At 55.5% G+C, this 27,572-nt stretch overlaps 13 protein-coding genes across 13 annotated transcripts; 7 read left to right on the top strand and 6 right to left on the bottom strand.

The window, feature by feature from the left end:
• Positions 1–270: 270 nt before the first annotated feature.
• Positions 271–4,732, top strand: CONPUDRAFT_162736 (carbohydrate-binding module family 21 protein). The gene is made up of 3 exons (XM_007766824.1): positions 271–723; positions 788–3,621; positions 3,691–4,732. The coding sequence occupies exons 2-3, from the start codon at positions 866–868 to the stop codon at positions 3,989–3,991; spliced, it is 3,057 nt and encodes a 1,018-aa protein (XP_007765014.1). The 5' UTR covers positions 271–723; positions 788–865; the 3' UTR covers positions 3,992–4,732.
• Positions 4,733–5,049: 317 nt separating this feature from the next.
• Positions 5,050–6,570, top strand: CONPUDRAFT_98669 (uncharacterized protein). The gene is made up of 7 exons (XM_007766823.1): positions 5,050–5,113; positions 5,179–5,323; positions 5,402–5,581; positions 5,641–5,681; positions 5,736–5,827; positions 5,880–5,954; positions 6,014–6,570. Exons 3-7 carry the CDS (start codon positions 5,441–5,443, stop codon positions 6,514–6,516), a joined length of 852 nt encoding a protein of 283 aa, XP_007765013.1. The 5' UTR covers positions 5,050–5,113; positions 5,179–5,323; positions 5,402–5,440; the 3' UTR covers positions 6,517–6,570.
• Positions 6,571–6,590: 20 nt separating this feature from the next.
• On the bottom strand, positions 6,591–9,219 carry CONPUDRAFT_118472 (WD40 repeat-like protein). The gene is made up of 7 exons (XM_007766822.1): positions 8,556–9,219; positions 8,427–8,495; positions 8,269–8,373; positions 7,869–8,214; positions 7,700–7,820; positions 7,493–7,644; positions 6,591–7,436 (listed from the first exon to the last, which is right to left on the bottom strand). The coding sequence occupies exons 1-7, from the start codon at positions 8,796–8,798 to the stop codon at positions 6,667–6,669; spliced, it is 1,806 nt and encodes a 601-aa protein (XP_007765012.1). The 5' UTR covers positions 8,799–9,219; the 3' UTR covers positions 6,591–6,666.
• Positions 9,220–9,276: 57 nt separating this feature from the next.
• On the top strand, positions 9,277–10,227 carry CONPUDRAFT_87968 (histone H3; the record flags this gene model as incomplete). The annotated part of the gene is made up of 6 exons (XM_007766821.1): positions 9,277–9,291; positions 9,591–9,665; positions 9,733–9,888; positions 9,946–10,000; positions 10,058–10,121; positions 10,176–10,227. The coding sequence occupies 6 exons, from the start codon at positions 9,277–9,279 to the stop codon at positions 10,225–10,227; spliced, it is 417 nt and encodes a 138-aa protein (XP_007765011.1).
• Positions 10,228–10,515: 288 nt separating this feature from the next.
• Positions 10,516–11,952, top strand: CONPUDRAFT_162732 (uncharacterized protein). Its single transcript, XM_007766820.1, has 3 exons — positions 10,516–11,557; positions 11,610–11,663; positions 11,716–11,952. Exons 1-3 carry the CDS (start codon positions 10,523–10,525, stop codon positions 11,776–11,778), a joined length of 1,152 nt encoding a protein of 383 aa, XP_007765010.1. The 5' UTR covers positions 10,516–10,522; the 3' UTR covers positions 11,779–11,952.
• Positions 11,953–12,121: 169 nt separating this feature from the next.
• CONPUDRAFT_150363 (uncharacterized protein) lies at positions 12,122–13,052 on the top strand (the record flags this gene model as incomplete). Its single annotated transcript, XM_007766819.1, has 4 exons — positions 12,122–12,676; positions 12,735–12,788; positions 12,843–12,913; positions 12,977–13,052. 4 exons carry the CDS (start codon positions 12,122–12,124, stop codon positions 13,050–13,052), a joined length of 756 nt encoding a protein of 251 aa, XP_007765009.1.
• A 2,799-nt stretch (positions 13,053–15,851) lies between these two features.
• On the bottom strand, positions 15,852–16,958 carry CONPUDRAFT_142072 (NAD(P)-binding protein; the record flags this gene model as incomplete). The annotated part of the gene is made up of 5 exons (XM_007766818.1): positions 15,852–16,168; positions 16,236–16,350; positions 16,422–16,462; positions 16,522–16,815; positions 16,880–16,958. The coding sequence occupies 5 exons, from the start codon at positions 16,956–16,958 to the stop codon at positions 15,852–15,854; spliced, it is 846 nt and encodes a 281-aa protein (XP_007765008.1).
• A 465-nt stretch (positions 16,959–17,423) lies between these two features.
• Positions 17,424–19,474, bottom strand: CONPUDRAFT_135255 (NAD(P)-binding protein). The gene is made up of 7 exons (XM_007766817.1): positions 19,080–19,474; positions 18,933–19,024; positions 18,585–18,879; positions 18,199–18,508; positions 18,100–18,140; positions 17,928–18,042; positions 17,424–17,850 (listed from the first exon to the last, which is right to left on the bottom strand). Exons 3-7 carry the CDS (start codon positions 18,654–18,656, stop codon positions 17,519–17,521), a joined length of 870 nt encoding a protein of 289 aa, XP_007765007.1. The 5' UTR covers positions 18,657–18,879; positions 18,933–19,024; positions 19,080–19,474; the 3' UTR covers positions 17,424–17,518.
• A 45-nt stretch (positions 19,475–19,519) lies between these two features.
• Positions 19,520–19,861, top strand: CONPUDRAFT_87965 (uncharacterized protein; the record flags this gene model as incomplete). The annotated part of the gene is made up of 2 exons (XM_007766816.1): positions 19,520–19,657; positions 19,712–19,861. 2 exons carry the CDS (start codon positions 19,520–19,522, stop codon positions 19,859–19,861), a joined length of 288 nt encoding a protein of 95 aa, XP_007765006.1.
• A 370-nt stretch (positions 19,862–20,231) lies between these two features.
• CONPUDRAFT_98659 (adenylate kinase 1) lies at positions 20,232–21,780 on the top strand. Its single transcript, XM_007766815.1, has 4 exons — positions 20,232–20,497; positions 20,580–20,787; positions 20,980–21,165; positions 21,259–21,780. Exons 1-4 carry the CDS (start codon positions 20,338–20,340, stop codon positions 21,488–21,490), a joined length of 786 nt encoding a protein of 261 aa, XP_007765005.1. The 5' UTR covers positions 20,232–20,337; the 3' UTR covers positions 21,491–21,780.
• Positions 21,781–22,014: 234 nt separating this feature from the next.
• CONPUDRAFT_48730 (oligosaccharyl transferase beta subunit) lies at positions 22,015–23,667 on the bottom strand (the record flags this gene model as incomplete). The annotated part of the gene is made up of 5 exons (XM_007765906.1): positions 22,015–22,213; positions 22,276–22,493; positions 22,568–23,262; positions 23,338–23,448; positions 23,505–23,667. The coding sequence occupies 5 exons, from the start codon at positions 23,665–23,667 to the stop codon at positions 22,015–22,017; spliced, it is 1,386 nt and encodes a 461-aa protein (XP_007764096.1).
• Positions 23,668–23,912: 245 nt separating this feature from the next.
• CONPUDRAFT_135251 (uncharacterized protein) lies at positions 23,913–25,445 on the bottom strand. The gene is made up of 4 exons (XM_007766814.1): positions 25,203–25,445; positions 24,328–25,142; positions 24,221–24,274; positions 23,913–24,167 (listed from the first exon to the last, which is right to left on the bottom strand). The coding sequence occupies exons 1-4, from the start codon at positions 25,258–25,260 to the stop codon at positions 24,105–24,107; spliced, it is 990 nt and encodes a 329-aa protein (XP_007765004.1). The 5' UTR covers positions 25,261–25,445; the 3' UTR covers positions 23,913–24,104.
• A 250-nt stretch (positions 25,446–25,695) lies between these two features.
• On the bottom strand, positions 25,696–26,879 carry CONPUDRAFT_135250 (histone H3). The gene is made up of 6 exons (XM_007766813.1): positions 26,784–26,879; positions 26,414–26,491; positions 26,185–26,340; positions 26,071–26,125; positions 25,949–26,012; positions 25,696–25,893 (listed from the first exon to the last, which is right to left on the bottom strand). The coding sequence occupies exons 1-6, from the start codon at positions 26,796–26,798 to the stop codon at positions 25,842–25,844; spliced, it is 420 nt and encodes a 139-aa protein (XP_007765003.1). The 5' UTR covers positions 26,799–26,879; the 3' UTR covers positions 25,696–25,841.
• Between the last annotated feature and the right edge of the window lie 693 nt (positions 26,880–27,572).

Below are 27,572 nucleotides of genomic sequence, written 5' to 3'. Positions count from 1 at the left end.
AGAGCAGTCCGTCGCAGTATTATGGGCATGAAAATAGTGTTTGGGCATGTCCTCGAGGAGATTTGATCATTGGAGGGATATGGATTGATTGATACCTGGTATGAAGATGCAATGGGGGTCGGAGGGATGCAAAGGTCTGAGAAAATGAGATGAAACAATGACCTCATCGATAGCGTGACATGACCGAAAAAGGCAAGCCCCACCCCGAGTCCAAATTGAGTTGCCGATAGCCGATCTTGAGTTTGTCTTCCGCTCTCTGGGCCTGGCGACGCGCCGGTCTCACTCCAGCGAATGTCTTGCCTTTTCTCCACATTTTCGAGGATAAGATGGCGCTCTTACGATAACAAGAAATCATAGCCGAATCAGCGCAGATACCCACATCATAAAATCTGTGCCGAGGACTGCTTATCCACGAGGACAGCCTTGTGGGGGACTCTCTGGATCGGCTAACCTCCTGACCTCTCAGGCGGGCATGGTGACATTTTGGGGCCCGGAAATGACTGTAAATGGACGCAAGGGACATTTCTCAGACTTGTCAATATATTCGGTGATCAATATTGACGTCAGTTTACTCGGCTTCTTTACTTTTTCGATAGAGCGGTCAACTTGTTCGAGAACGTGCCTGCAGTATCCTGACATCGACGCTCAGTCCATTCTCTCGCGCTTTTTCTCCTCCTCTATCTACACTACATCTCTGGTCCAATGCGACCTTGCAGCACACCAGTGAGTCCCATTCAACCCCATAGTTTTTGCATCCGTGCACCTCCTTACGGCATTTTCTACCCAGAGATGAAGTGCTGACCGCTTTTCTTGGACAGCTTCTTTGACCAGTGCTTATTCCTATCAGGCTCCCACTATCGACGACATGTCCTCGACCCTTTTGCACATGTCTCAACCTCAATCCAGCATAGCATTCCCCTCTTCTCCACCCACCTCTGTCCCCTCCCCCTCCTCGGCGCCCACCTCTCCTCCATCCTCTCAGCGAACATACTCCCAAGCATCCAACACTGCCGGCTCGCCACTCCCTAGCATCCCCCGCCGCACCAGTTTTCGCTCGAACCACCCTCCATCCTTCGCAGAGCTATCAATATCGTCTAACGCCGCAGCTACAGCCCAGAGAGACGAGCTGTCCTCGCTACCTATACCCATCCCTCAGCCTCTCCTCAACGACTCAGACACGGGCTCATCGTCCTCTCCCCCAGAAAATGGCCCCATCACGTTTATCCCCTCATCGAAGCGCAATCCTCCTGTCGTGATCACGCAAGCCCCAAGTCCCCCTAGGGCAGGCACATCAGCTCCCACTCCTACTCCCGCCCCAATAGGCAGCCCCACTTACAGAAAGAAGCCCGATCAACACCGGGGCCACCCTGACTTTAACCCGAAGCGCCGGTCTAGTCTGCGGCCCAGTAACGAGTCTTCCAGCGACGAAGGCAATGCCAAGCCCTTGCTGCTCAAATCGCCAAAGCTCAGACTAAACCTCGGAGGCCTGCACACTCGCAATCTCTCCGAGTCGCAGATCAACACCAAGAAGCTCACCGTCGACCCCGTTGTCAAAGTCGCGCTCTCGGCCGCCCCGGAGCCCAGCAAGGCGCTCGACGGAACCCTCCGTAAAAAGTCAGGCGAGATCGTCAAGCCCTCGCTCAAGTCCGCCAAGCGGCCGACGTCCATCGCCATACCCGACGCGCGGACCATCTTCCCGCAGAGCGCCCCCACGACACCAGGGGCCAAGGCCGTGCACTTCGACAGCAAGCTCGAACGCGTGAAGCTCTTCCTCGCCGAGCAGAAGCCGCTCGCGGTCTCGCGCGACGGCTCGCCGACGGACGACACGAGCGGGACGGAGACGGAGGGGTTCCCGTTCCCGTCTGCGTACATGACGCGCGCGCAGGTTCTGCAGCGGAAGCAACAGGACGAGAAGCAGATCGAGATGCGGCTGCAGAACATGCCTGCGCCGCTGGCGCAGACGACGGCGGGCGGGCGCGTGGACGTGTCGCTGCAGACGATCGCGTTCGCGTCGGAGCAGCGCACGATCAGCGGGCGGGTGCGCGTGCGCAATCTTGCGTATGAGAAGCGCGTCGTGGTGCGGTTTACGCTGGACGGGTGGCAGACGGCGAGCGAGATCACGGCGCGGTTCGCGGACTCGATCGAGCGCGGCGCGTACGACGATTTTTCGTTCACGATCCGGTTGCATGATTTCTGGGCGCACATCGAGGACAAGACGATGGTCTTGGCCGTGCGGTACAATGTCGCGGGCAAGGAGCTGTGGGACAACAACGCGGGCGCGAACTACGTCGCGCGCTTTGTGCGGGTCGAGCCCCCGTCGCAGCCGGAGTCGAAGCCGGCGGCGGTGATGCACCGCCAGGAGTCGTCCGAGCAGGAACAGGAGGCGATGATGGGCGATCTGAAGAACAGGCTCGAACAGGTCGCCAAGGACCGGAGAGACGCGCCGTCGCCGACGACGTCCTTCCAGAGCCTCCCGCGCCGCCCGGGCGAGCGGCCGCCGTCCCTCTCCAGCGCGCGGTACGATTTCGCGTCCGCGTCGCGCTCGCCGTGGAAGTTCAACACTGTCAGCTCGCCGTGGCAGAGCAACGCGAACGGGCACGCGCGCACGCACACGTTTCCTAGCTCCATCAGCAGCGTCAACAATAATCATCCCGGCAGCAGCAGCAGCAATAGCAATAGCAGCAAATCGCTCAGCGTCAACCCGTCGGTGCCCTGGCCATCCAAGACCTCACCCGCAGTGTCCCCCCTGCCTCGCCCCCGGGCTGCGCTCCCTTCGCCGCGCGACACCGAAGAGGCAACATATGATCGGCACGGCGCGCCGGTGTGGGACCGCGCGCAGATCGAGGACTTGCCGTTCGCATCGCCCGCTAGTCCGACGATGAGGCCAGGACCGAGTATAGGTCTGGGGTTGAGCGTGAGCCCGCCGAAGAGCGGGGCGGGTCTGACTGGCCCGAGCCCAGTGCCGACGAGGCCAGGGCCAGGGACTGGGACTGGTACTAGCGCTGGGCCGGGGTTGAGCACGAGCCCGCCGAAGAGCATCGCGAGCCCGAGTTCGGCGGCGGCGGCGAGGCCAAAGTTGGGCTTGAACACGAGCCCGCCGCGCGAGCGGCGCCACCGGCGGTCGTACAATGAGGTCGACTCGCCCGTGGCTGCGCCGACGCTGCGGCGCACGCCTGTCGGCTCGCCGATCGACGTGCCTTCGGAGCTTCCGTTCGATGGCGTGTTCGCGGCCGAGACGGTGCCCCATATGCGCGTGTCGCCACTGCCTTCGCCTGCGCTGCATGAAGGCGCTGCGGCGCCCTCGTCCTCGTCAAAGCAGGGTCCGGATTCGTACTTTTCCAGCAGCGTGTGGGGCGCACCGGCTGTCCCGGCGCCGAGTGTCGTCGATTCCACCATCAAAACGGAGCTGAACGCGTCGTTGCATCCGAGTATCAACGTCAGCGCCAGCGGGAGCTCGGAAGACTCGACGCCGTCGGTCACGTCGCAGTCGAGCAGCGCGAGCTCGCCCATGGTGTCTCCCGCGGGCGACTGGGGGCTCTACAGCGATCTCTCTTCCGCCTTCGCACCGACGGCGGCGGGGACCGGGTCCCACAAGGACGGGTATAGCCAGTTTTTGAACCAGTGCGTATTATCCGCTTACACTTCCTTCTCGTTCCGTGCGCCAGATCTGACTTGAAGGACGTGACGCAGATTCTGCTTCTACACGGGCTCGAACAGCATGCTCGAGCCGCCCCCGCCGCCCGATGCCGTGCCACGCTCGGCGTCCACGTCGGACGTCGAGGGCCTGCTTTGGACTTCTTCGTCGAGTTCGCCCGGCGCAGCGTTGGCCCCGCCAGCGAGCAAGGACAGCGCTCAGACTCCGGCGCGTGCCGTTAGCTGGGATGACGTGCGCAGCAGCTCTAGTACCAGCGGGGCCGCGACGCCCAAGGGCAAGCAGCCATCGTCGTCGTCATCTAGTACGCCAAGCGCTACGACTCCGACGGGGGGCTGAGCGCGCTACTGCTACAGTGTGGCTCCACCGAAGTCCACCAACCGACCGTGGAATCATCGATCTTCATCGTTATTTAGTCAGGGGATCTCTACTTATCGCTCATTTTATATCTTGGGTCTCTTGTTACTCGCATGCTTAGGGCGCCTCCGATACATACCTACCTACCCTCTGCTCATCTGTCTACACTTTTCCGTTTCTCCTGTTCATGTCCATCTCCACTTGCCACTTACTCGCTATTGACAGCGAGGCTCCATTCTGGTAGTGCCAACATGGTGCAGCCTCATGGCGCGGCCCATGGCGCCCCACTCATCCCATTCCAGTCCAATAACACATACAGTTTTTTTTTTTGACACGCTCATGCTCATGCTTATGCTCATGCACCCCGGCGCATTCGCACATGCATATACACGGCTAGCCTCCCTTCGACCATTGCAGCTTACAGCGCTTTGCAAGTGAATGCGGAAGCCTGGGTGGAGAGATGGCAGTGCACACTGGGGCCGGTGCAGGACCCCTGGCATGAGGCGGGCGAACGATGCGGAGTTCTACTCGGGGTCCTCACTCGGCTGTCTCGGCGGGGCCATTTCGCGTCAGAGGCTTTTCCGCATCTTTGTGCAAACCGCTGTAACGTAACTTAACTCTTTCAATGGCGCCTCCGAGGCTTGAATTCTTCTGTAGGATAGCATCATTCCGCGAGCTCGGGGCGGATGGCTCTTTGTAATTGTATGGACGTTTGCATGTTTTTGTTACATGCCTCGACGGCTTATTCATCTTGACCATCGTTTAACGTTTATGAGCTGCGCTCTGCCCTTCTTACTAGGTGGCAGTATTCGGGTGAGCGTGTCGGTGGCTGTGCAACTAAGTCATATGCTCTTCTTGCCCGATGCGTCATAACCTGCAGACGGCCGTAGGCTTTGTATGTCGGGGTGGAGATAACACCTTCATTTCTTATGGTGTTATCTGGTGTTATCCAGCTTCTTGGGTATGTTCCCAGCCTTCCGCATCATGATTAGCGTGTGGGGCAGAGAATGATGGCACAACCGTGACGAACTTCTTTGCCGCGCGCCGCTCTGGGATAACAAGCATGTCTTTTCCCTACGGTCCAGGTTAACCATTACTTGATTTGTGCGTTTTTATGTTTAGCTCATAAACAATGTTAGCTGATAAAGCCTCCAATTAATGTTCACCAGATAGGTTTGCAGGCTTCTCCTGCATACTCAAACGTTCGATGGACGCGGACATCCTGGCGCCCGGTGGCTCGAGAGGCGCTGTGACACTTCTGTTCTAGTGCAAGACCGGAACGTTCACAATGCTTGTTGACGCTCGTTCGGAGAGGTATGTAAAGCCATTGGTTTGGCAGCGATGCCCTCCCCCTCGTCGACCGCACCTCCGAGTTAACCGAAAATGCTACAGGACCATGAACTGGAATACCACTGGGACGAAAACGTCGGAATGCACAATATCCCGGCCCTGGATGCTGCCCTGTATCATATCTCGCCAGAGGCGAGCGACTTTTTCAAGTCCCAGACGGGAATATACGACGACGAAGAGCTCAAGCTCCATATCCTGGCGGTGCAGCGGAAAGCGTATGAGGTGATGAAACCATTTTGTGCTCCGTCATTTGTGCTCCAGTGCTCATGTGTCGTAATCAGGTCGTCCCATACCCATGCCTTCGGATATTTACCTTCACCCAGTGGGTTCATTTGAACTTCGCTTTTTGCCATGTGCTTACTATGTTGAACCTCAGCTTGGATATGTCACGCCTGGACATATACCCACACATACTTGAGATTGGGAAGACAAAGCCTGGATCCATTCTGATGGATCTTGCATGCTGTTGTAAGTGGCAAGCTGTACTTCATGAAAGCCAAAGAAGGTGAACATGTACTAGTCGGAGGTGACGCCAGGAAAGCAGTTGCTGACGGATATCCTGTGGAGAATATCGTTCTGTCAGATCTCAGAGGAGGTAATGACCAGAGCCATCATTGAACGCTACTGTACACTGGCACTGAAATGGAACTGCAGAATTCCTGCAACTTGGACACGAGCTCTTCAAAACGACACCCGATACCTTTCCTGCCACAATGATTGAGACCAACATCTTCGACCTGGAACCTCGCCAGCCCGTCCACGACGTTGACATCGAGCGCATCGCGGATTTGTCAGATGTAAAGTCACTCGACGCGCTGTATGGACAGGTCTCCGTCCTACACGCCTCCAAGCTCTTCCACCTGTTCGACGAAGAGAAACAAGTGAAGCTCGCGCGCGCTCTGGCCTCCCTTCTTTCTCCGGAGCCGGGCTCCGTGATCTGCGGCGCGCAAGGCGGCTACCACACCAAGGGCTGGCGCTCTCACCGAACGTGGTCGACCGATTTCGAGTATTTTTGCCACTCTCCCGAGAGCTGGGAAGAGCTGTGGAACGGCCGCGTGTTTGAGAAAGGAACGGTCAGGACGGAGGCTGTGTTACGTCCCTATGCTAGCTTGGATGGAGAGCTGCTTTTCTTGGAGTGGAGCGTTATCCGCCTTTGAAGTTATGTCCTATATAACGTTGATACGTCGAATTTCTATGCTATCTTTCAGTAGCCTTGTTGCTCAGAGCGCGTGGTAATAATACGATAGATTATGGCGGCAAATAGGCGGTGAGACAAAAGGACTGAATCAGTAATCACAAGTAAGCTATCAGTATCTACCACGACGACCTCTCCGGTTTTGCCATCCACTAGCTCCGAATCTTCCTCCGCCTCTGTCGCCTCTGTCGCCTCTGTCCCGGTCATCCTGCCTGCCTCCCCGACCATACGAGTCGTTTTGCGAAGCGTAAGATGCCGATTGTGGCGGTGGCTCGCTAGGCCCGGCATCCATGCCCCCACCGAAGCCACCTCCACCTCCACCTCCACTCGCGCCTCCGCCGCCCCCACCGCCAAGCCCAGGAATGAAATCGTCCGAGTCCATCGCATCGCCCGCGAACGACGCCCGATGCACATACCCATCCGACGACGGACCTAGCAGCGGATTCCCGCCCTGGTCCTCCTGCTTCCACCACCCCTGCCCCTGCCCGCCTCCACCCGGACCCGCAGACCCGAACCCGTTGCCGCCCGCACCCGCACCGAAGCTGAACCCAGGCACCATCATATCGTCCTCGTCGTCCTGCCCGCCCGCGTCCGCCTCGGGCGGCTTCTCGCCTCCGCCCGCGAACACCGAGGACGCGTCTCCGGGGCGCTCGCGCGCCCAGAAGCGCGTCGTGTAGTCGTTGGACCCGCTCGCGAGGATGTGCCCGAGCGGGTGGAACGCGAGCGTCCAGACGTTGGAGTCGTGTGCCTGCGCGAGGGTCGCGCGGGGCGGCAGGGCGGGCTGGATGGTCGAGGGCTCGGGCTGGGAGAGGTCCCAGTGCAGGATGGAGCCTTCGGAGCCACCGGAGACGAGGACGGGGTGGACGGGGTGCCATGTTACGGCTGGAAAAGAAGATCGGGGTTCAGGAATGAAAGGGGAGGGAGATAGGACTACGTACAGCAGACTTCCTTCTTGTGGCCTTTGAGTACCCTGAACTCCTTCATCGCACGGATATCAAAGACGCGGACGGTCTGATCACGAGAAGCACTTGCGACCAGATTGCCGTTGGGTGACCACGCGAGGGCTTGGATCGTATTCTTGTGTTGATGGCTGGCGAGAAAAGATATTAGTCCACTGATCCTGAAACACAACATGGCAGGCGTACAGCGTAGAGAGGACAGTCCCCGTCCGAGGATCCCAGAACTTGATGAGGTTGTCTTTACTCCCCGAAACGAGGAGACCCTTTGTCGGATGCCACTCAACGCATTTGACGTCCCAACCGTGACCTGTACTGAATCAGTCCAACATTCATCCCAATAAGGCTGCAAATGCACCTGTCATAACCCGCTCCTCCCTGCTTTCCTCAAACGACCAAATCCGTATCGTCGAATCATCACTCGCCGTTGCGAACCTCCCATCGTCCGGGCTAAAACTCAGCCCCCGAATGGCCTCGCGGTGTCCGTTCCACGCAGTCAGGTTGTTCATGTTCGGCTGGAAGTACTTGATGACGCCGCTCTGGTCCGCGGAAGCGAGGAAGGCGCCCGAGTTAGTGAACTTCATCGCGCGGATGGCGGTGTCGTGCGCCTGCAGGATGGTCTCGAAGTTGAAGGTGAGGCCGTTCCAGAGAGTGAATTCGCCGCTCGTCGAACCCGTTAGGATGCGGCGGGCTTCTGGTGTCCACTATGTTTTGTCTTAGGATGTGGAGGGTGGGGTGAGAAGGGCGAGGTACTCAACGGTTACTACATTGACTGGACAGCGAAGTTTGTTGGTGGAGGTGTGGACGAATTTGGTGCATATGGATGTAGAGACGTTGTTAGGGTATGCAGATGGAGGAAGGAGCTAGCAGTTTGTGAGTCTCCCGGGTAGCATCAAGGACATAGTGAACACCGTACGTCGATAATGTATGGAGGCGCAGGCCGAATGTACGGCACGTAGCTTGAGGTTGGACGCGTTTTGCGCAGCTAGTTCCAGGTGTCATTGATATGAGAGATTTATATACGCCAGAGTCAATCGCTTCGTACCTTTATCCACTTTCCCATTGTCCCATTAAAGTCTACTGTCCGCCGAGGCCGCGTCTTCTTTACCGTCTTCCCATCCGCAAGCTGCCGGGCTGCTGCCAACTCCATCTCCATTATTCGTACATCGTCAACGGGCGGAGGCTGAGGCTCAGAAAGATGTTGTGTTGGAACCCATTCTGCACAGTCCTTGGGTGTGGAAGGAGCGAGCGCACTCGGAGGAAGCAGTAAGGGGACGTTCGATGTCATTTTCGTGCCAGGAAAAGATTACGGGAACATTCAAGGTGACCCGTGGTTTAGCGAATTGGCTGGATCTGATGTGCCTCAGAGTTTTACAGGCGAATCGAGGTTACTGAGCAGGAGTTATAGGACTGGGAGCAATGAGTAGACAGGCGCGGTAGCCGGCAGCTGTGCTGTCGGGCGTCGGAATTGAGACGCGCCCCTCTTTGGCGCCCGATATACGTTATTGACGCTTGTTTGTTGCATGTGGCTGATCCGCCATTCCTCCCGCTGGCTGGCTTCAAGTGCGCACTGACCAGGATCGGAAATGCACCGCAACGTAGCTAGAGGAGCCAGAAAATAGCGCGAGAAACCAGACAGAGGTCTGCTGGCAGAGGATAAAACTCTTCGTCCCCTCCCCTTCTCTCTTTCCTCCCAACCACCATCATCCCACCAACTTCGACCTGTATCGTCGACTAAAGCCTCGAAACCTCTCTTAATAAATCCCATGGCTCGTACTAAGGTGAGATTGGCTTTCATGCCTTCCTAGAGACGTTATATCGCGACGAAGAGGCTTTCGCTCGTCGTGATGAGCGATGAGGAGAGCGAGGGGTTTCCGCTGGCTTATAGCGTGGGATACCTACCTCCCGCGTCTCATCCCACCTTCGAAAGAGGGAACGATGGTGACGCGGAAGCAGGAGGAGGCTCCGGCCTCTGCCTCTCCGCCTTCCACATCGTCTCGGAGGCTTGTGTCATATCTCCGCGCGACCTGCGAACCTTCCATCTTGAGACGTATGTTTTCTGACGACCTTCCTTATTTAGCAAACCGCTCGCAAGTCTACTGGAGGCAAGGCGCCTCGCAAGCAGCTGGCCACTAAGGCTGCCCGCAAGACGGCCGTAAGTCCTCTGTCTACTTTTGTCTCTCTATTTTTGATGCTCACTGTGCTCGTCATCGTCATTGCAGGCCACTGCCGCTACCGGTGGTGTCAAGAAGCCTCACCGCTTCCGCCCCGGCACTGTTGCTCTGCGTGAAATCAGGCGCTACCAGAAGTCGACCGAGCTTCTCATTCGCAAGCTGCCTTTCCAGAGGCTCGTCCGCGAGATTGCCCAGGACTTCAAGGTATGTTTCTGACATATGTTTTCGCTGGCACATTCACGTATCTAACCCTCCGTTCAGACCGACCTGCGTTTCCAATCATCCGCAGTCTTGGCGTTGCAAGAAGCTAGCGAAGGTGAGGAGTTTTCCTGTAATCGCGTTCGCATTGTACTCATTATGTCTTTTCCCGTAGCTTACCTTGTCTCCCTGTTCGAGGACACCAACCTGGCTGCAATCCATGCCAAGCGAGTGACCATGTAAGTTTTGGTTATCTACTGTACCCCCTGTTCAAACTAAATCCGTTACCCTAGCCAACCCAAAGACCTCGCGTTGGCCCGCCGCCTCAGAGGCGAACGATCTTAAGTGGATTGAATTCCCATGACTTGCCTGGGATCCGACGTGCTTACACAACAGCAACTGGATATAGTTTAGAACGATCAGCTTCATAATCATGCTCCTCCTGTCTTACTCTGTACTTTATGTACCACTGCACCTTGTATGCTCCCTATGTGTATGTTATGTTCTTTACTTTGCGATGGACGAGCATTACCGTACCAAAAAAGGCAATTTGATGAAGCTCCTGGACAACATGTGCAAACATTAGGCTAGGCGCGATTTGTCTGCCTTTGCTTGGCTTCACATCCACACCTCGTAAACCATGGAGCCATTTCCCTTCGGTAGGCAAGCAAGTCTCCCAGAAACGATCAGGCGGGGACGCGGCACACGTAGAAGCAAACATCCATACCCCGCATCTGTCGATCTTGCTACCGAGTTAAGAAACGCCTGGGCCCCTTTTGACCTGTTCTCGAGCGAGCGCCGACGAACGACAACCATGATGGACCCGCACTCTCCACTCTTGAATCCTCTTGCTCGCTCCGGGACAGATTCGCGGGTCGCAGAAAGGCATAGCGGCAATAGTGTACTTCCCCCCACCCATGGCAGGGCGAGCGATCAGGCCCAGGAACGGCCGAAAAAACGGGTAAAGATTGGCAATGTGGACGACGAAGATAACGTTACTGGTGCCAAGGTCGCAAACCCTGGGTCTGTGCCTTCATCTTCATCATCCTTCCGTCCTCGAGAACCTGTCAGCGCTACAGCTCAGACCACAAGGCCATCCGCCTCGTCGTCCCGAAGTCAGGTACCCAAACCATCCGTGGTTACTGCACCCCCTCAAGGCAGCGCGCCATGGTCTGGAGCCGGCACTCCTGTACAGGCGATTCAACTATCAAAACCCCCTCAGAAGCCCCTCGTGCAATACAACCATCTCAATAGCGGATCCGGAACTTCTTCAAAGCCCGTACCTCCCTCTGCCAATGCTACTCTCCTCAGAACCGTTCAGGACAAAGATACGAAGGGCCAGCCGGTAGCTTCCTCTTCAAGCATCGGAGAGACTTCCTCGCAGAGCTCATTGGTCGGCTCTGTACCTTCCGCCCCAGCTATCGCGTCCACATCCTCCCAGCCAGCCGCTTCCGTCGCTCAGAGCATAGGCGTATCCCCTTTGCAACCTCCTCCCCCTCCAAGTATTCAGTCCCCCATAGCATCTCCATCGGGTGAACGCCCTGCTGAACCGGCCACGCCCATTAAGCGTGAGGATAACGCTTTCGCAAAGGCGGCTACCCTGCAGGCGGCAACTAACAGAGAGGACGATCCCGTCCAGAGGGCTATCCTGCAAGCGGAGACTGATAGCCTGATGGTGAGTTTTTGCTCCCACGTTATCGCGATGAATCGCTGAATACCCTTTGTAGCAAAAGTACGAGCGCGTCATGGATGAGCAGAAAATGCTAAAGGAGAAGCTCGAGGTATGTAGCCACGCTTCTTCAAGTCGGAGCATATGCTCATGCTGGATTCCAGGCCCGGATTGCGGGCGAAGAGAAGCGCAACGAACAGCTGAAAAGGCTTCTAGATGAAGCATGATGCCCCTACCCCTATCTTATTGAGCGTGTCAAACGACAGTCGACGTGATCTGTCCAGTTGATCTAGCTTATTTCATTTTCGGTCGTGCATCGATATCGTAAGGAATGTATATCCACTCTTATCTTAGTCGCATATGACGAGAAGCTTTTCAATGAACGAGCCAGACGATTTCAGACAGGCAAGCTTCACGAGGCCCTTGAACAACACGCGCAAATACTGTGTTCGACTGAATCGCGCTGCGAGTTCGAATTTAATGTGTTAGACTGCTTACACTAAGCCACCGAGGTGGTGCCACTCACTTCTCTTCTTTCGCTGATCTCTCGTATAGCGCTTGGCCTTCAACATGTCCGAGCAGGTCAACGATTTCGCCGACACCATGTCGGATGGGCGATACAATACCCATGACAATAGACATCACGATGTTCGGAACTTCATGGCATCCGTGGAACGAACCCTACGCCGAGAAAATGGAAATGCTGGGATAGGTTTCGAACATGGATGGGCCGACTGGTTCAACGCTCAGGACCCCCGAATAGATTTGATTCCCGCCTCTCAAGTTCGTCCTCAAGGCCCTCCTGGAGCGCAGAACGTCTTTGATCCCGTTGGCGCCACTGCACTGGAACCCCACACTTATGGACCTGTGGTACATCACCACCCACCCGGGTTCGTGTTTCGATTCGGTCCAACGGGAGTGGCACCAGCGTATCCGCGGGATGGTCGCTTTATATCTCAGGCTGGAGGTGCCACTCGTCCAGCGCCTTTGCCGCCACAGCCACGGGTGGTCTTCGCCCAGCTCCAGTCCCACGCGTTCGCACCACGACTACCTGCCCATGTCGCGCATGTACAACGACTCTTCGCGCAACTTTCTGCATTAGAGGCAGATATCCAGCGCCTGGTGGTATGGTTCACACTTCTTTTATGTTGTTTTACTACAACTGATAAATGGCTTGCTAAAGCAACATCTCGAAACCGTGTTGGCGGAGCAAAGATGGATCAGGGAACAGATTGAGGTATGTGCTGCGACTGAAAATGTGGGCATGAACTGATATATCTGTGTACGAAAGGCGCGGGTCGTTACTGAACAGAGACGCAACGCTTACTTGCGGGGACTGTGGGAGATTCACCCGAACAATGAGTATGCAGACCACTCCGGAAACGGTCAAGTTGGTGAGACTGATAATGAATATGGACACCAAAGTTCAGAACAATCCGAGAATGATCAAGACGGTACTGATGACTATGAAGATGAGGACGAAGAAGAGGAAGATAATTAGATTTCGTGATGATCAGCTTCATTCACTAGTCACTCACCCCGCATTTTCCCTTAAATATTACAGTATAAACTACTCTTTCACGCCCTGCGTTGACATTCCACCCCATATCATATGTGATACCATGCCAGTACGTTTTCATGGTGTCCTGACGCAGATGGGTCCATATCACGCTTCTATGGCTAGCATTGAAGGAGGCCGAGTGAGCCTCCCCAGTTGTGCATACCCGTTTCGTCCGTTTCGTCTCTTTACTGGAAAGTGGGTATACGTACACTTGTCCCTCAGAGCAAAGCTCGCACCATCAGTTGATCCGCCAAACAAATCTATTGAACCAATAGTTCTACTGTGTAACGCTTCTTGCAACCGCCACAGCTCCTGCGCCTGTCCATGGCACAGTCTCAATCATCCGCACAACTTGCCCATGTACGTGAGCAATGTTTCCTACGTCGAGCACTCCTTTCTCAAAGAATCAGTTTGAATTTCGGTGAGGTCAATTCATTGAATCGGATCTACCAACCTGATTTTATAATATCTTTCAACAGACGTGATAATTGCAATTTGCATTGAAGTTGTGCCTGATCCATCAGAGCAGCCTTCAAACTTGCGATATCATTGGTGAATCCCTCAATTTGAGTATCTACGTGAGACCAGATGTTATGCAAGAGCCTCTTCCCTGTAAGAATATAAACCAGTTAAAATAGGACTGAGGTTCTCGGTACTTACCGAACGACTCCTGAAAGTATTGCAGGGCAAAGAGCGCAGATTCAGCTGTCTGCTTCAGGATTTCTCGTATAATTTCGCGCAACCTAACATCCTCAAGTAAACTTTGAACGTCTTTTTCAATAAGGCCATAAACCTCCTGTATCAATTTGAGGAGGTTCAGCACATCCGTATCCCTCTTGAGCTGCTTTGTTATAGTCTGCGGGTAACGTCAGCTTGTTTAATAAAATAGAAGAGCTATCTCTAACACCTTTGGGATCAGGGCTATGATAACCCATGCAGCTTTGGCATATGGATGTATCTGGAGGGAAACTGTTAGTCGTGTTTGCGGTTCTTTTTGCTCATAATTATAATCTCACCTCTGTCACAACATGGGCAAGGTGGGCCAGGGGGCGAAGCTTTTCTAGCGTTTGGGATATGTCTCCAACTGCACCCAGTATAACCCCAACAACATTGGATATGTCCCCGAGAAAGGTAGAGATGCCCCCAAGGACGCCCGACACGTCTCTCAACTCAGTGGCTAGCAGCAGAGCTACAGCACTGTGAGTAAGGTCACGAGCAGTATGCTCAGAAATTCTTGCTGCCTTATGCTCATGAGTATGTAGCGTAAGAACAGGGATTTTGGTCGAGCTCCAGCTCTCAGCCATCTGGAGGGTTTTTTCGGTGACTCCTACATGAAAAGCCATGAGATCAATCACCCACTGAGGGCGCTCAATGAACGTACTGGAAATGGAATTTTCATCGAAGATATGAACTGCATGGCCAATCTTTTTGCCCTTGTGCAGACGATGATGCTCATACAGGGTTATGTAGATCAAGGCGCCATCCTCACTATATATCATGTCATATCTCGATCAGTTCTTCGTACGATAGTGTCAAAAACGGATCGACTTACAAGGGATGAGGGGTCAGATGCCATTTCGCAAACTCACATCCAGAAATCTCAACTGTCTCCTTCGTTTTACCATCAACAAAGTCAAGCTTCAATGTATATCTTCCTTCATGTAAAGAATGGACAGTAGCAAGGTCTAGGTACATGAATCACTGACTGTATCTGTCAGAAGCAGGATAATAACATACTGATGAAGTAAGACTTGGCGTGGCTGTTGGTGGACGCAGCTGAGGACCCGGGTGAGCCAAAGGTCATAAGATGTTGATTTCCTTCAAGATCGCATATGGACTGTGAGCAAACGCGGGTCCGAGAGGCAACAGGTAACGCAATTCTAAGAGGGCTCTTACTTTCAACAATTCCAAGAGTGCCCACAGGATTGATGATTGAGCGTACACTAGTAACGATGGGGCCCTGATTGGACCGGTAACGGAGATGATTGGGATGGTAATAGTCTAGTCCCGGCATATTATACAGCGCTAGTGGTGCAGAAAAATATAAAGCGCTAAGAGGACAATAGGATACGACTGCGCACAAAGAATGAGCAGCAATGTGGGGAAAGTAAGAATGGATTCGGGGTGAGGAAATCTGCATGGCTTCCGAAGTTTTATATTAACTACAATCCAGCGCTTCAACACGTAATGTAAACGCCAGGTAACAGTTCGGCCTTTTTAAGTCTATGGCTCATGGGTTAGTGGGGATTTTGCACTTACGTCTCATTGTCTCGGCGCTTGAGCGTAACGTTATAGTTCACGGAGTCTTCCAAATGGGCGCTTACTCTTAAGTAGGCAAGAAGGCTCCGAGATATTTACTTGGGCTGAGGGTACGTGGGCTACTGACGCTATTAACTGTGGACGTATGGACGCGGGGATCAATGGGCGCCAGGAGACACCCGGGCCGTGGCTTGTCTTAAGCGCTCGGGAAAACGTTCTTGTTCCATGATCCGACGTGATAGGTGTGCATGGTATCAGCGAATCAACCAGTTTTGGAAAGAAAGTAGCTGGTAGGTTAAATCTGTGAGTCTACGATGCTAATGCATCGTGGACGGTGACAAAAATAGTCAAGAGAACATGAGTTTAATCCTGCCGCGCATGACGACAAGGGAAAAAATGTGGCGAAGTGGCGTCTGTATTATGTACAGCAGTAGGTGACTAAGTCTGTATTCAGATCGTACAGCAGGACCAAACTCATTCTCACAAATCGAGCACATCTTTCACAGACTTCCACTTATGCCCCTCCCACAGCCCGTTCGCATTCGGACCTTCGATCTCCCTGCCAGACGGTATATCCCAACGCGTGCTCCCCGCGCCAGTGTCGAAGCGCTTGTGGAGAAAAGTGGATAATTCCGAATGTGGCGCATCCTCCGGGAGCTTCTCAACCCGGGCGACGGGAGCTCTGCCTTCGTACAGCTTCGCAAAATAAAGGAGCGAGCCGCGGTCGCCCTCGATACGGAGAACGTGGTTCTTGAGTTCGGACGTTGGAAGTGACGTGAGGACGTGTGCTAGATATCCTACAGTAGTAATTATATCGTTTCTATCAATAAACAACTCAGGCGAGGATTGAGCACGGGGACAAACCTCCAATATCGCTCATCGCAGTCGTCGAGAACGGCGTCTTGCCTTCCGCAGCTATCATGTATTTTCCCGACTCAACGTTGACCAGTCCAGGGAAGAACTCAGTGAAAATGCCCGTCTGAGCAGAGCAAAGTCAGCAATGCTACAATCGCGCGCCATTTTTTGCGGATCCAAGGTCAAACAGCTCACATATAAGCACAGGTAAGGCAGCCTGAGCTGCTTCAAGATGTCTGCCAAAGAGATCACCTCAGAATCTGGCACAAAATACACGTATAAATTAGTCACGCACCGACAAAATGGCTCTTCTCCCCAAGAATCCCCTCAGTCGCGCCATACGACGGCACACCAAACTCCGACGGGACAAACAGCTGAACGCCCGCCTTCACCGCAGCCTGCGCGAGCAGACCCTGAGATGCGTGTCCCTCGAAACCGACAGCCGAAACCACGACCTCTACGCGGTGCTTCGTCAGCGCTGCCGCGACAGCGTCCGTATCGGCGTAGTCAACGCGTTCGACTTGCGTGCCAGGCGCGTTCGCTGCCGTAGAAGAGGGCCGAGTGAGGACGAGGACGTTCGCATTTTCGGCTAGCAGAGCCTGTCGATATGCTCAAACGTTAGCGACAGAAGCGAGGGTGGTAGAGAGTGATACTTGCCTCAACGACGTATTTGCCGATGTTTCCCCCCGCACCGATGACGGCGAAGGACTTGAACAATGGTATGTTGCTCATGATAGAACGTGGCAAGGATTAGTGCGAAGGCTAGAGGTGATTCAGGCGAGAGGGTTTCGAAGCAGATGGCTGAGAACTCCTTCGAGCGTGGCCCTTAAATATGCGAGCGAAATACGGCTCCCGGTCGGAATACGTCCAACAACTTGCTTAGTAAGTCAGCTTCTAGGTTTTGCAGAGTCCCGTCAGCTGCATAACGGGGACTTCTACGCGGAAGGACGAAAAGTTCCTTCAAGCTTAGATGTGGATGCTGGATAGGGGCCGGAATTACGTCATAAAGAGCTGAAGAAGATGAAGTTGACGCGTTGACGTTGGCAGCTCAGTGAAACTCAGTCAGCACTTCCAGTTCTGCTCATAATCACTGCAGAAAATTGCCACAAAGGTCGCAGAGATCCGTAATCCACCTAGAGAAACTGCCCGATTTTCCCGGATAACCTCCAACTCAAAGCAAAGTATGGCCAACTGATAGGGAAAGCACGTTTTGCCATCAATTTCCGAAGTAAGAACACGCAGCACCGTTAATGCTCTGCACAATTTACGCAGCCAATCCCTCGGCCTCAGCCTCAAAGCCCAAGCACCTCCCTCGCATCCCTCCACTTGTGCCCCTCCCACAGCGCATTATGATTCCCCTCCGCGCCCTCGATCCTCTTACCCGACACACAGTCCCAGCGCGAGTCGCCCGAGCCTGAATCAAACTCCCGGTGCAAGAACGCGAGAAACTCCGCGTGCGGCGCGCTCGCGGCGGGGAGCACGGCGACGTGCTCGACGACGGGCACCTTGTCCGCGAAGAGCCTCACGGCGAAGTCGTGCAAAGAGCCGCGGTCGCCTTCGATGCGCAGGAAGCGGTCGGAGAGCTGTGACGGCGGGAGGGTGGTTAGGACGAACGCGAGGTAGCCTATGTTAGACAGGTCCGCAGTGTAAGTGGGGTCTATACGACGGATATGAGGCGAAGATGTTGGGTAGAAAACGGACCTCCGATCTCGCTCATGGAAGTTGTGGAGAACGGCGTCTTGCCTTCTCCCGCGATCAGGCATTTTCCAGAGTCGACGCAGAGCAGCCCGGGGAGGTACTCGGTGAAGACTCCAGCCTATGGAAATTTCAGCCACCCGGTGCCCTGCATACCAAAGACAGCGGCACGACTCACGTAAAGACAGAGGAACGGCATCTTGAGCTCCTTCAGCAACTCTATCGCCGGGTAAGCATCCATTGTAACAGAGCGCAACTCCTTGTGCATAATGCTCACCAACCACCCGGCTCTTCTTCCCCCACAGCCCTTCCTTGGCTCCATACGTCGGGTTGCCATACTCGGACGGCACGAACAGCTGCACGCCCGCCTGCGCCGCCGCGCGCGCGATCGTCTCCTGCGAGTCCAGCGCCTGCGGCTCGAGGCCCACGGCAGAAACCACGACTTCGACGCGGTGCTTCTTGAACGCGGCCGCCACTGCGCCCACGTCGGTGTAGTCCACGCGCTCGAGCTGCGTGCCCGGGGCGGCGGATGTCTTGGACGAGGGGCGGGTGAGGATGAGGATGTTGGCGCCCTTGGCGACGAGAGCCTGTCGAGCGCGAGCGTAAGTGTGGGATGACGACTGCAAGGACAGGTGGTTCAAGAAGAAAAGCGAAAGTGCTCACCTCGGTGATGAACTTGCCAATCTGGCCTCCGGCGCCGAAGATAGCAAAGGAGGTGTACGTTGCGTTGCTCATGATATAGTAGATGGTTGATCGAGAAAGAATAAACGCTTGAAGAGTGCTCTGGATGATTGCCAGACTCCCTGCGAGGTTATATAGACCTTAGAGGGACAAAGTGTTACGCGTACAACGGACGACATCGGACTCGAGACCCACTCGAGAGTGACGTCGACGCTGCGGGTGAGTCAGGGGTTGTACGTCCGTGGGGGATGCAGAAGGACGCGATCGGCACGATGGTCTAGTGATTTGTAAGTTAATCAATTGAGCTGAGAACCGGAAGCAAATACGAACAAGTTCGCGCAATGGTCACAAGATAGGCTCGGGAGCCTTGGTAACATATGGACTGCGATGCCGAGGACCTACGCAATGTACTTGAGCGTCCGCTTCTCGCAGGCACCGTCAGCGAGCATCACGTCTACAGTCGAGATTCCATGGTACCTATAATGAACGAGGCGGTGATCCACAGAAAAAAACGCGACGAGAATCAGCACATGACCTCCAGAATGGACATATATATTCCGAGAATATCGGTAATTAGTTGCATATAGGCAACAGGACGAGACGTCGACGTTCGTCAAGCAAAACCTGGTTTCCATCTTCGAAACCAGCGTCCCGACTCTTGGTATGCGATCCGCAAGGTACGAAGATAAGCCAAATAGCCGGGCCGGGGTGTTCCGTTGGAATTCGATACTCCAAACGCCCAAAGGCATCCTAGGTTCTAAATCAAGCGTCCCAGTCCAAGGCGATGTCGGTTTAGACCAGGGACCAACACCATGCTTATATCGAGCTAGCCTGCAGTACTCTAGCGTTATCAGCCTCACTGCAGCTGCATACGAAAACCTTTACGACAGATCCAGTCTTATCACCATAGCTCCTCGATGACCCAGCTACAACCACCTCGCACAACGCTTTTGACGCCCTCGAAGTCCGAGTGCTATGGCCTGGGCAAAGGAATAGTCCCAGACGGCCGGAGTAGACCCACGAGGGCAGCAAGCCAGAGCGATATGAGTCGAACGGTACGTCGGTGCTGCCTAAAGTAGACCCTTGCTGATGATGGACTTTGGATGCAGATTGAGCGGAAGCGAACAGCACGCGTTGCTCTGACCGTCCAAGACTTGCTGCGCACGCCTGAACCCCAAGCATCAGACGCAGACGTTGAATGGAGGGCGGTGGGAGGCACTGATGGCGCCGAGCCTCTGCTTGGGCAGTCGCTATGCTGAAGGAAAGGATTGCAATGAACAGCGGTGATTGGCAGCGCGATCCATCTGCGTTGCGAGGAGCGGGAGTCAGAGTGGCCTAGTGCGAGGCCTAGTGTACTTGTATGCGCCGTGCACATGGACGTAAAACATATAGACGTTCTCTAAGAGATGTTAGCATGTGGCGTTGTCCTCCGGTGACGCAGGGGTCGCTAGTTGGGCCGCAGACGAGTGCATCGCGTTCTGAGAAAGACATGTCGATTTCCCCCTATGGGACAGCGTCCGTGGACAATACCCGTGAGAAAACGAACGTGTCGCTCCGAGCGCATCCGGCTCTCGTGCGCCAATAAGCGTCCGGCCGCCCCAAAGTTTCCAACCGCTCCTCGTCCCTTTTCCTTCGACCTTTCTCGTCCTCGTCCTCGGTCTAGCAGGCCAGTTCACTCTGTCCCAAGCTTCATATCAACCCCCACTCAGTCTTTCTTCTTCGTCTTTAAATCACAATGGCTCCGACCGACGAGCTCGAGTACCTCAAGTCCCTCGTGGCCCAGCTCAACGACAAGATTTCCGCGCTCGAGAAGAAGGCAAAGGGCGCGGCCGCGCCCAAGGCGCCCACACCCGCCCAGCAGCTGCGCACCATCCTCATGGGTCCCCCCGGCGCAGGTCAGCTCCTACCCGTTTTCATCGCCCATTTCACGCGAAACGGAGCGCCCATATGCATCCTTCTGACACGCGTCACTCTTAGGCAAGGGCACCCAGGCGCCCCGCATCCGGGACGAGTACTGCGTCTGCCACCTCGCGACTGGTGACATGCTCCGCGAGCAGATCCAGCAGGGCACGCCGCTCGGCAAGGAGGCGAAGAAGATCATGGATGCCGGCGGGCTCGTTAATGACGATATTATGATTGGCATTATCAAGGACCAACTCGAGAACAACAAGGAGTGCAAGAATGGGTGAGCCTCCACGCTCTTTCCCCCTTATCTGCATCCCCCATCCTCTCGTGTTTTGCTACGCTTCCCCGCGTCTTGTGGGTACGGCTGGACGCGCGCCGGCCCTGAAAATTCACATGCGTCCCCACCCCCACCTTCCATCATATGGACTCGTATTGATATCGCATATGCTCACGCTAACACGCGTCACATTAGCTTCGTCCTCGACGGCTTCCCGCGCACGATCCCGCAGGCCGAGAAACTCGACGCGATGCTGACAGCGCGCAAAGAGAAGCTCGACTCGGTCGTGCAGCTGCTCATCGACGACCAGCTCCTCATCTCGCGCATCACCGGGCGCCTCATCCACCCCGGCTCGGGCCGCACGTACCACAAGGAGTTCAGGTGCGCCGCCTTCCCCTCTTGACTCGCCCCGCTGTCCATCTCACGTCTTCTCTACCTCCCCACCGCGCACTGCGTGTATCACGTCGACACTAGCCCCCCGAAGAAGCCCATGACGGACGACGTGACGGGCGAGCCGCTCATCCAGCGCTCGGACGACAATGTCGAGACGCTCACGAAGCGCCTCAAGACGTTCCACTCGCAGACGGGCCCCGTCGTCGAGTACTACCGCCGGCGCGGGCTCTGGACCGGCATCGACGCCGCGCAGAGCCCCAACCTCGTGTGGGACAACCTCAGCAAGGTCTTCCGCGCTAACAAGTCCTCGTGAGCGGCGCTCGCTTGTGTTTGGCTGGCAATGGCGTTGGCATTGACACGGGTGTGGCGGGCCAGTGCGCGCTCGTGGTGCCCGTGTCGTGTCGTGTTCTGCTGTTGTCGTGTAAGGACTGTTTTCTTTTCGAGAGTAGACCTACCATAGAGTGCGTTGTATAGAGAAGATTATAAACCAGACGTCCATTTTTATATATTCGTTCGCTGTGATCGTTCATGCTCGAGTTTTTTCATGTACCTAGATTGGCTTATGAGCATTTTGGTGGCGCCAACAGGGTGCCCGCATGAAATACAGTTCGTTCATCGTTCGTCATGAAATCCTTGAGGACTGTGTGGATGGCGCACGTTTTGTTCAAGATCGCCACACGTATGCTCGCTTCTTCAGTTTCGTTCAGAGTTTTGTAGGTATATGAGCATCAGCGATACCGTGCAAATACATGCATTAGTTTTTGGCATACACCATTCTATGGACGCGAGTACAGCAAGCCAAGAGGGCCCAAAGCCTTTCTAGCAAGCCGCCATCCTCTACTCGACCTTCTTGCCCCCGCGCTTGCGCTCGCCGCGGACGTCGCCGCCGAGCCAGAGCGCGCAGAAGAGGACGAAGCCGAGGCTCGTGCTCGCCGCGCCGGCGTAGTACGGCCACGCGGCGCTCAAAAAGCGCGGGTAGCCGTCGTGCCGCGGGGGCACGACCGGGACTGTCACGCTGCTGTGCAGGTAGGACCAGCTGTATCATCACATCAACGTCAGCTGTTATCTTAAATTTAATGTAGTGGGGGATAGACGCACCCGGTTCTGCGCCAGTTGACGAGGAACTTGAACACGCCGTGTCTGTCGGGCGCGCGGAACGCGACCTGGTATGTGCCGGGCTTGCCGGGGACGGCGGGGAGCGCGGTGCGCACGTGCGGGTCGAGCATCGTGAACTCGAGCTGGAGGTCGGGGATGTCCGAGTACGGCACAAAGGTCTCGGCGCGGATGTCGTATTTGGAGATCTGGATCTCGTACACCTGTTCATACACGACACGAGAGAGCGTTACACTGAGCATGAGTGTATGCGGAGGAGAATAGGGGGGAAACGCACGATGTCATCGTTGATGGTGTACGTCTCCGGCGTGAAATCCTCGCCCGCGCGGTGGTGCGTCACGTTGTCGATCCGCAGCGTCAGCGTCTCCTGGAAGAGCCACCCGGCGACGTCCTGCGCCCACCTGTTGTTCCCAGGCGCACCGCCAATATGGCCCCCAGACCCACCGAGCGGCAAATGCTTCTTCGCCAGCTCATTCGAGAACAGATCCACCGAGCCCGTAAACACCGCCCTCGACCCGACATTCGTCTGAAAGCCCGTGACCAAGCCCATAGCCCCGCCCGCCCAGAGCCCCTCCCCGCCCTTCTCCGCCGCGTCCACGAGCGCGTCCGCGCCCGCACCGTCGGCCGTCGAGTCCGCCGCGAAGCTCTCCGCCGGCGCGCGCAGGAGCGGGACGAGGTACGGCGAGCTGCCGAGCGCGTGCGACACGCCGCGGTACCACACGTCCGGGATCGCGGGGCTGAACATGGGCGCGGCGCCCGTGGGGATGGTCGCCGCGGTGAAGAGGTCGACGCCGGCGTCGCGCGGGAAGGGGTGGTGCGAGATGACGGGGGTGCCCGGGGGCGGGAGGATGAGCGAGAACTCGGTCGCGAGGGACGAGAGCGGGGTCTGTTTGTCGGAGAGGGCGATGAGCAGGTTTGTGCCTTGCTCGAGTGCGCTGACGAGCGACTGCGGGGTGATGTCTTGGGCGTAGGCTGGGCGCGGGCGTGAGTTGGGTGGGATGTGGAGGACTCAAAAGAGCTGAGTGGTAATGTGACAAAAAGACTCACACTTGGTCTCGGGAGTGAAAAGAATGATGTGCGAGAACATGGGCACGTCATACTCCATGATAGCAGGGGCCACGTCCTTGGGTGCACGGAAAGTCAGCTGGTAGCCGCGCTCTGTGCATACCGTTCAGCCTCGAGCAGCCAAGCCTCAGCCAAGACAGAAGACTCACGTTCGAGCCTGCTGAAGAAGACACTGTAGTTCTCCCTCTTCAGGGACGGGTCGAGGACGACGAGGACAGAGTCGCCAGTGCTGGACTTGGCACTGACGAGACCCGAGAGGCCAACGAGGCCTAGGGTGAGGAGAGAAGCGAAGGCCTTGGTAAAGAAACGCATGGTGGACCGTCACGGGGCTGAGTCTGCAGGGAGTATGTCTCCTGCTGCGAAACTTATGCCAACGTGTAATGAGGGTGAAGACGTGAAGCCTGCGACTTTCCAAAGCAGCTTCCACGTCAATACATGCCTCGCTATTTTTAGTGACTGCCCGAGGTGGCTGTGACCTTCAGTGCGCTGTCTCGAATGCAAGAAACATGCTGTGCATTGTCTGTGCGCTACATACAACAACCATCTACGTGGTGTCTAATCATGTCAAATACATCGGTTCAATGTTCATAATAACAATATAGTAGATGGAGCTCGCCAAAAAGATCAACCCGCCTTACATACTTCCTAGAAATATACGTCCGTCGGAGAGACAGCAATGACTTTCTCGTCTCCCAATGCAAACGGCAAGATACCAGCAAGATCATGATATGCGCACGGACACGAGGCCGCTACGCCTCCTTCAGAAGACGCCTAAGCTGAGCATTGTACTCTTTTTCTTTTTTGATGCGCGCCTACACCCTATCTTTAGCATGTCTCTCAACTCTTAATAACCTAAACCACGTACCTGAAGCTTCTCCTTCAGCTGCCTCTGCTCAGCCATAACCTTCTCGTACTCCTCCTGCATTCGCGTTTAGCAAACAAACGCCCAACAGAAAGGGAGACTCAGCTCACCATCAGCTGACGCGTCTCCATCTCCAGCGCCTCATGCTGCATCCGAGCCGTCTCATCGTGCTCCACATATCGAGGCGGGCGGGGCGTAGACTCCATAAGCTCGCGATTAGGCACCGGGGGCGGGCCCATGCTCCTTGACGGCGGGGGGTCGGGACAGCTGCCCGTTGTTCGAGGTCGAGAGAAGACCTGTTTAGAGGGCGATAGGGGCGGAGCAGCCGCCGCAGTCTGACTGGGCTGCTGGCTGCGAGCGTACGTACGCTGAGGACGTTCACGTTCTTGCTCGACGGCCGTCGCTGTGGTCGCCGTGTCCGTTTTGGTAGACGACGGAGGGGCCTCGTTGGATGCTGCATTCGAGGGCGCTCTGGGCGTCTCGCCAATCTCAACCTCGGAACGGGTCCGCCGGTTCATAAGTGTTGTCCTTCTCTCCTCTGGCTGGGGGTCCTCGAGTGTCGGCTGTGAAGCGGACTTGGCCCTCGACCTCAGCGTTCGACCCAGAACAGAAAGCGGAGCGGACGCGACCGGCTCGGGAGGCGGGTCTGGCTTTGGGTTCGAATTTGGATTTTGGTGTGCGGATGAGGACGGCAGAGGAGCGCGCGGGGATCCGGGGGCGGTGTTGCGGCGGGGGCGCGGTGTAGGGTACGCAGACGACGAGTCTGCAGTAACCCCATCACCAGCTTTAACCAGCTTCGTCCTCATCCGCTTCGTCACTCTATCCCGCGTACTGCTCGACAGACCATCGATCCATCCGCCCTGGCGCAGAATGCCCTCTCGAGGCGTCGCAAGCGCGCGCGACGCACCCGAGTAATACGGCAGACCTATCTCCGCGATTTTCATGAGGGTGCTGGGGGGCGGAGAGGAGGGAGGAGGAAACGCACGTCGGGATCGTGTAGGAGGGGACCTGGGCGCAGCTTGTGCGTCTCCCGAGGGCTTCATGATGACGGTGGGTGGAGTCGTGCGCGGGGGTCGCGTGGACGCCGAGTCAGGACTCCGACTCCTCTGCACGGTTCGCCGGGTCCGGCGCGGGCTGAGCTGGTTGGCGTTGGCTGAGCTCGAGGCGACTGGTGGGCCGAGGGAGAAAGTGTCGTCATCGTCAAAGATGACTTCAACCTTGCGTTTCGACATCGGAGAAAGAGATGGGAGAGGGGGATCTGGATGAAGATGCAAGGACACGCGGGAGATAAGTTTAGGACTGTTTACAGGAGCGACGCGTCTGGGTTTCAGCTCATGCACGTGCTTATGTGAAATTGTGCTAATGTTTGTGCATGTTGTCCAAGGCCCTTGTAGCTCCCACGCGACACTCGTCCATCGCAACTGCTGAGCTCAGACTTTCCGTTCGACGTCATACTTTTGTTTCAGTCATCCCCATGGCTTTCATTCCCAAGCAAACATGCATTCAAGAACTAGGTCGAGATGTACAGTTAAAGTACACATTACAGGTACAGCGTACATGAGTGGAGAGACATAATATAAGGAATCGGCATGCATATGGTCTCATCTCGCCGAGCGCCTCCCGTTTAAGAGCGCTCCCCCCTAAGACGCCGGGCAAGAGCCAGGTCCTTAGGTTGACTGAGTACAATTTGTCAGCCAAGAATCTAGCATGGTACAGATTGAATGCACATACATGGTCACGCGTTTGGCGTGGATAGCGGCCAAGTTGGTGTCTTCGAACAGGGAGACGAGGTACGCTTAAGTGAATAGACAGTCAGTACGACACAATAATAACCGAGCATAATGCGTTAGTACCTTCACTAGCCTCTTGAAGCGCCAAGACAGCAGACGACTGGAACCGCAAATCGGTCTAAAGGCAGAGTGAGACTCCGTGACGATGAACTGATATGAGACCTATGATGAACGCACCTTGAAGTCCTGAGCGATCTCCCGAACGAGCCTCTGGAAAGGCAGCTTGCGAATGAGAAGCTCAGTCGACTTCTGGTAACGCCTGATTTCACGCAGAGCGACGGTTCCAGGACGGAAACGATGGGGCTTCTTGACACCACCGGTGGCTGCCGTAGCCTGCGACGACGACAACGGAGATCACCCGTGAGCTACGACGGCCGAAAAACAATAACATAGATGAAACACGTACAGCCATCGACTTGCGGGCAGCCTTAGTGGCGAGCTGCTTGCGAGGCGCCTTGCCTCCAGTGGACTTGCGGGCGGTTTGCTAAATAAGGAAGGTCGTCAGAAAACATACATCGGCTAACGGAAGATTCGCAGGTCGCGAGAAGACATATGATAGGCCTCCGAGACGATGTGGAAGGCGGAGAGGCAGAGGCTGGAGCCTCCTCCTGCCTCCGCGTCACCATCGGTTCCCTCTTTCGAGGTCAGGATGAGGCGCGGGAGGTAGGTATCCCACGCTACAGGAAACCTCTCCTTCCCCTCGCTGTCCGTGGCAGCGAGCACAGGCATCTTCGCCTCGAGGAAAGCCTACAGAGTGGCATGGAAAGCATTCTCACCTTAGTACGGGCCATAGGATTTATCTATGCAGCTATATCTCGAGGGTTGCAGTCGAAAACTCGAGTCGAAGTGATAGAGATGGTGGTGGTAGGGAGGAAAGAGAGGAGGGTGAGGAAAGCGACGAGTCTTATCCTCTGCCAGCGAGCCCTCGGACCATATTTTCATGCGGACAGTATGCCTAATCAAATCCCTCTCTTGCCCGGTGCTTTGCAGTGCAAATGTGGTCAGTGCGCACTCTGCAGCCAGGCAGCGGGAGGAATGGACGCATCAGCCACAGCAGACAAATAATCGTCAATAAGCGCGCAATGGGCGTCAATCGCCGAAACCCGACGACGATGCCGCACACTGTGCTTTGACGATCACTAAATGCTGTGCGAGTCATTCTTTGTCTGCTCTCCTACCGTACCCGAAAACTCTCCCTATTAGATCATCTAACTAAGACACAGAAGATGGCTCCATGTCGTTCTTAGCGGAACGTCCAATCCCTGAGTTCAAGTTCATGTTCAATGGTTTGAAAACGTCAGCAAGCAAGCATTAACAACATGAAAGATTCCAGAAGAAATTCGAATATACGGGGCTCGTATTAGTAGCACAACATTACAAGGCAGATGTAAGTATTGAAACGAATCGATATCCTTACAAAATTCGACGCCTAAAATCATACAGTCTCTTCCAAGAGCTTCCGCAGTCTCTCGTTCACCAACTTCTCGCTGGTTATGCGTTTCTGCAACTCAACAACGTTAGACGTCGGTCAGAACGCGTGCACGGAGCGAGGTAAAGGCAACGAA

The sequence above is a fragment of the Coniophora puteana genome (genome assembly GCF_000271625.1).
Source record: "Coniophora puteana RWD-64-598 SS2 unplaced genomic scaffold CONPUscaffold_2, whole genome shotgun sequence".
Classification (NCBI taxonomy): domain Eukaryota; kingdom Fungi; phylum Basidiomycota; class Agaricomycetes; order Boletales; family Coniophoraceae; genus Coniophora; species Coniophora puteana.
This window is presented reverse-complemented; position numbering and strand designations above follow the sequence as displayed.

What these genes read in the sequence shown, in the direction of transcription:
- CONPUDRAFT_162736 (XM_007766824.1), top strand. Translation starts at nt 866, where the DNA reads ATGTCCTCGACCCTTTTGCACATGTCTCAACCTCAATCCAGCATAGCA. An exon ending in TATAGCCAGTTTTTGAACCA is followed by an intron (nt 3,622 to 3,690) that starts GTGCGTATTATC and finishes GACGTGACGCAG; the next exon opens with ATTCTGCTTCTACACGGGCT.
- CONPUDRAFT_98669 (XM_007766823.1), top strand. Translation starts at nt 5,441, where the DNA reads ATGCACAATATCCCGGCCCTGGATGCTGCCCTGTATCATATCTCGCCA. An exon ending in TGCAGCGGAAAGCGTATGAG is followed by an intron (nt 5,582 to 5,640) that starts GTGATGAAACCA and finishes TGTCGTAATCAG; the next exon opens with GTCGTCCCATACCCATGCCT. An exon ending in GATGGATCTTGCATGCTGTT is followed by an intron (nt 5,828 to 5,879) that starts GTAAGTGGCAAG and finishes AACATGTACTAG; the next exon opens with TCGGAGGTGACGCCAGGAAA.
- CONPUDRAFT_118472 (XM_007766822.1), bottom strand. Translation starts at nt 8,798, where the DNA reads ATGACATCGAACGTCCCCTTACTGCTTCCTCCGAGTGCGCTCGCTCCT. An exon ending in CGCCTCCATACATTATCGAC is followed by an intron (nt 8,374 to 8,426) that starts GTACGGTGTTCA and finishes ACAAACTGCTAG; the next exon opens with CTCCTTCCTCCATCTGCATA. An exon ending in GTCCAGTCAATGTAGTAACC is followed by an intron (nt 8,215 to 8,268) that starts GTTGAGTACCTC and finishes GACAAAACATAG; the next exon opens with TGGACACCAGAAGCCCGCCG.
- CONPUDRAFT_162732 (XM_007766820.1), top strand. Translation starts at nt 10,523, where the DNA reads ATGGAGCCATTTCCCTTCGGTAGGCAAGCAAGTCTCCCAGAAACGATC. An exon ending in CGGAGACTGATAGCCTGATG is followed by an intron (nt 11,558 to 11,609) that starts GTGAGTTTTTGC and finishes TACCCTTTGTAG; the next exon opens with CAAAAGTACGAGCGCGTCAT. An exon ending in TGCTAAAGGAGAAGCTCGAG is followed by an intron (nt 11,664 to 11,715) that starts GTATGTAGCCAC and finishes GCTGGATTCCAG; the next exon opens with GCCCGGATTGCGGGCGAAGA.
- CONPUDRAFT_135255 (XM_007766817.1), bottom strand. Translation starts at nt 18,656, where the DNA reads ATGAGCAACGCAACGTACACCTCCTTTGCTATCTTCGGCGCCGGAGGC. An exon ending in TTGGCAAGTTCATCACCGAG is followed by an intron (nt 18,509 to 18,584) that starts GTGAGCACTTTC and finishes CGCGCTCGACAG; the next exon opens with GCTCTCGTCGCCAAGGGCGC. An exon ending in TTCCATGAGCGAGATCGGAG is followed by an intron (nt 17,851 to 17,927) that starts GTCCGTTTTCTA and finishes TGTCTAACATAG; the next exon opens with GCTACCTCGCGTTCGTCCTA.
- CONPUDRAFT_98659 (XM_007766815.1), top strand. Translation starts at nt 20,338, where the DNA reads ATGGCTCCGACCGACGAGCTCGAGTACCTCAAGTCCCTCGTGGCCCAG. An exon ending in CATGGGTCCCCCCGGCGCAG is followed by an intron (nt 20,498 to 20,579) that starts GTCAGCTCCTAC and finishes CGTCACTCTTAG; the next exon opens with GCAAGGGCACCCAGGCGCCC. An exon ending in AACAAGGAGTGCAAGAATGG is followed by an intron (nt 20,788 to 20,979) that starts GTGAGCCTCCAC and finishes GCGTCACATTAG; the next exon opens with CTTCGTCCTCGACGGCTTCC.
- CONPUDRAFT_135251 (XM_007766814.1), bottom strand. Translation starts at nt 25,260, where the DNA reads ATGAAGCCCTCGGGAGACGCACAAGCTGCGCCCAGGTCCCCTCCTACA. An exon ending in CCCTCCTACACGATCCCGAC is followed by an intron (nt 25,143 to 25,202) that starts GTGCGTTTCCTC and finishes TCGCGGAGATAG; the next exon opens with GTCTGCCGTATTACTCGGGT. An exon ending in TGGAGACGCGTCAGCTGATG is followed by an intron (nt 24,275 to 24,327) that starts GTGAGCTGAGTC and finishes ACGCGAATGCAG; the next exon opens with GAGGAGTACGAGAAGGTTAT.
- CONPUDRAFT_135250 (XM_007766813.1), bottom strand. An exon ending in CTGCCCGCAAGTCGATGGCT is followed by an intron (nt 26,341 to 26,413) that starts GTACGTGTTTCA and finishes TCGTCGTCGCAG; the next exon opens with GCTACGGCAGCCACCGGTGG. An exon ending in AGATCGCTCAGGACTTCAAG is followed by an intron (nt 26,126 to 26,184) that starts GTGCGTTCATCA and finishes CTCTGCCTTTAG; the next exon opens with ACCGATTTGCGGTTCCAGTC.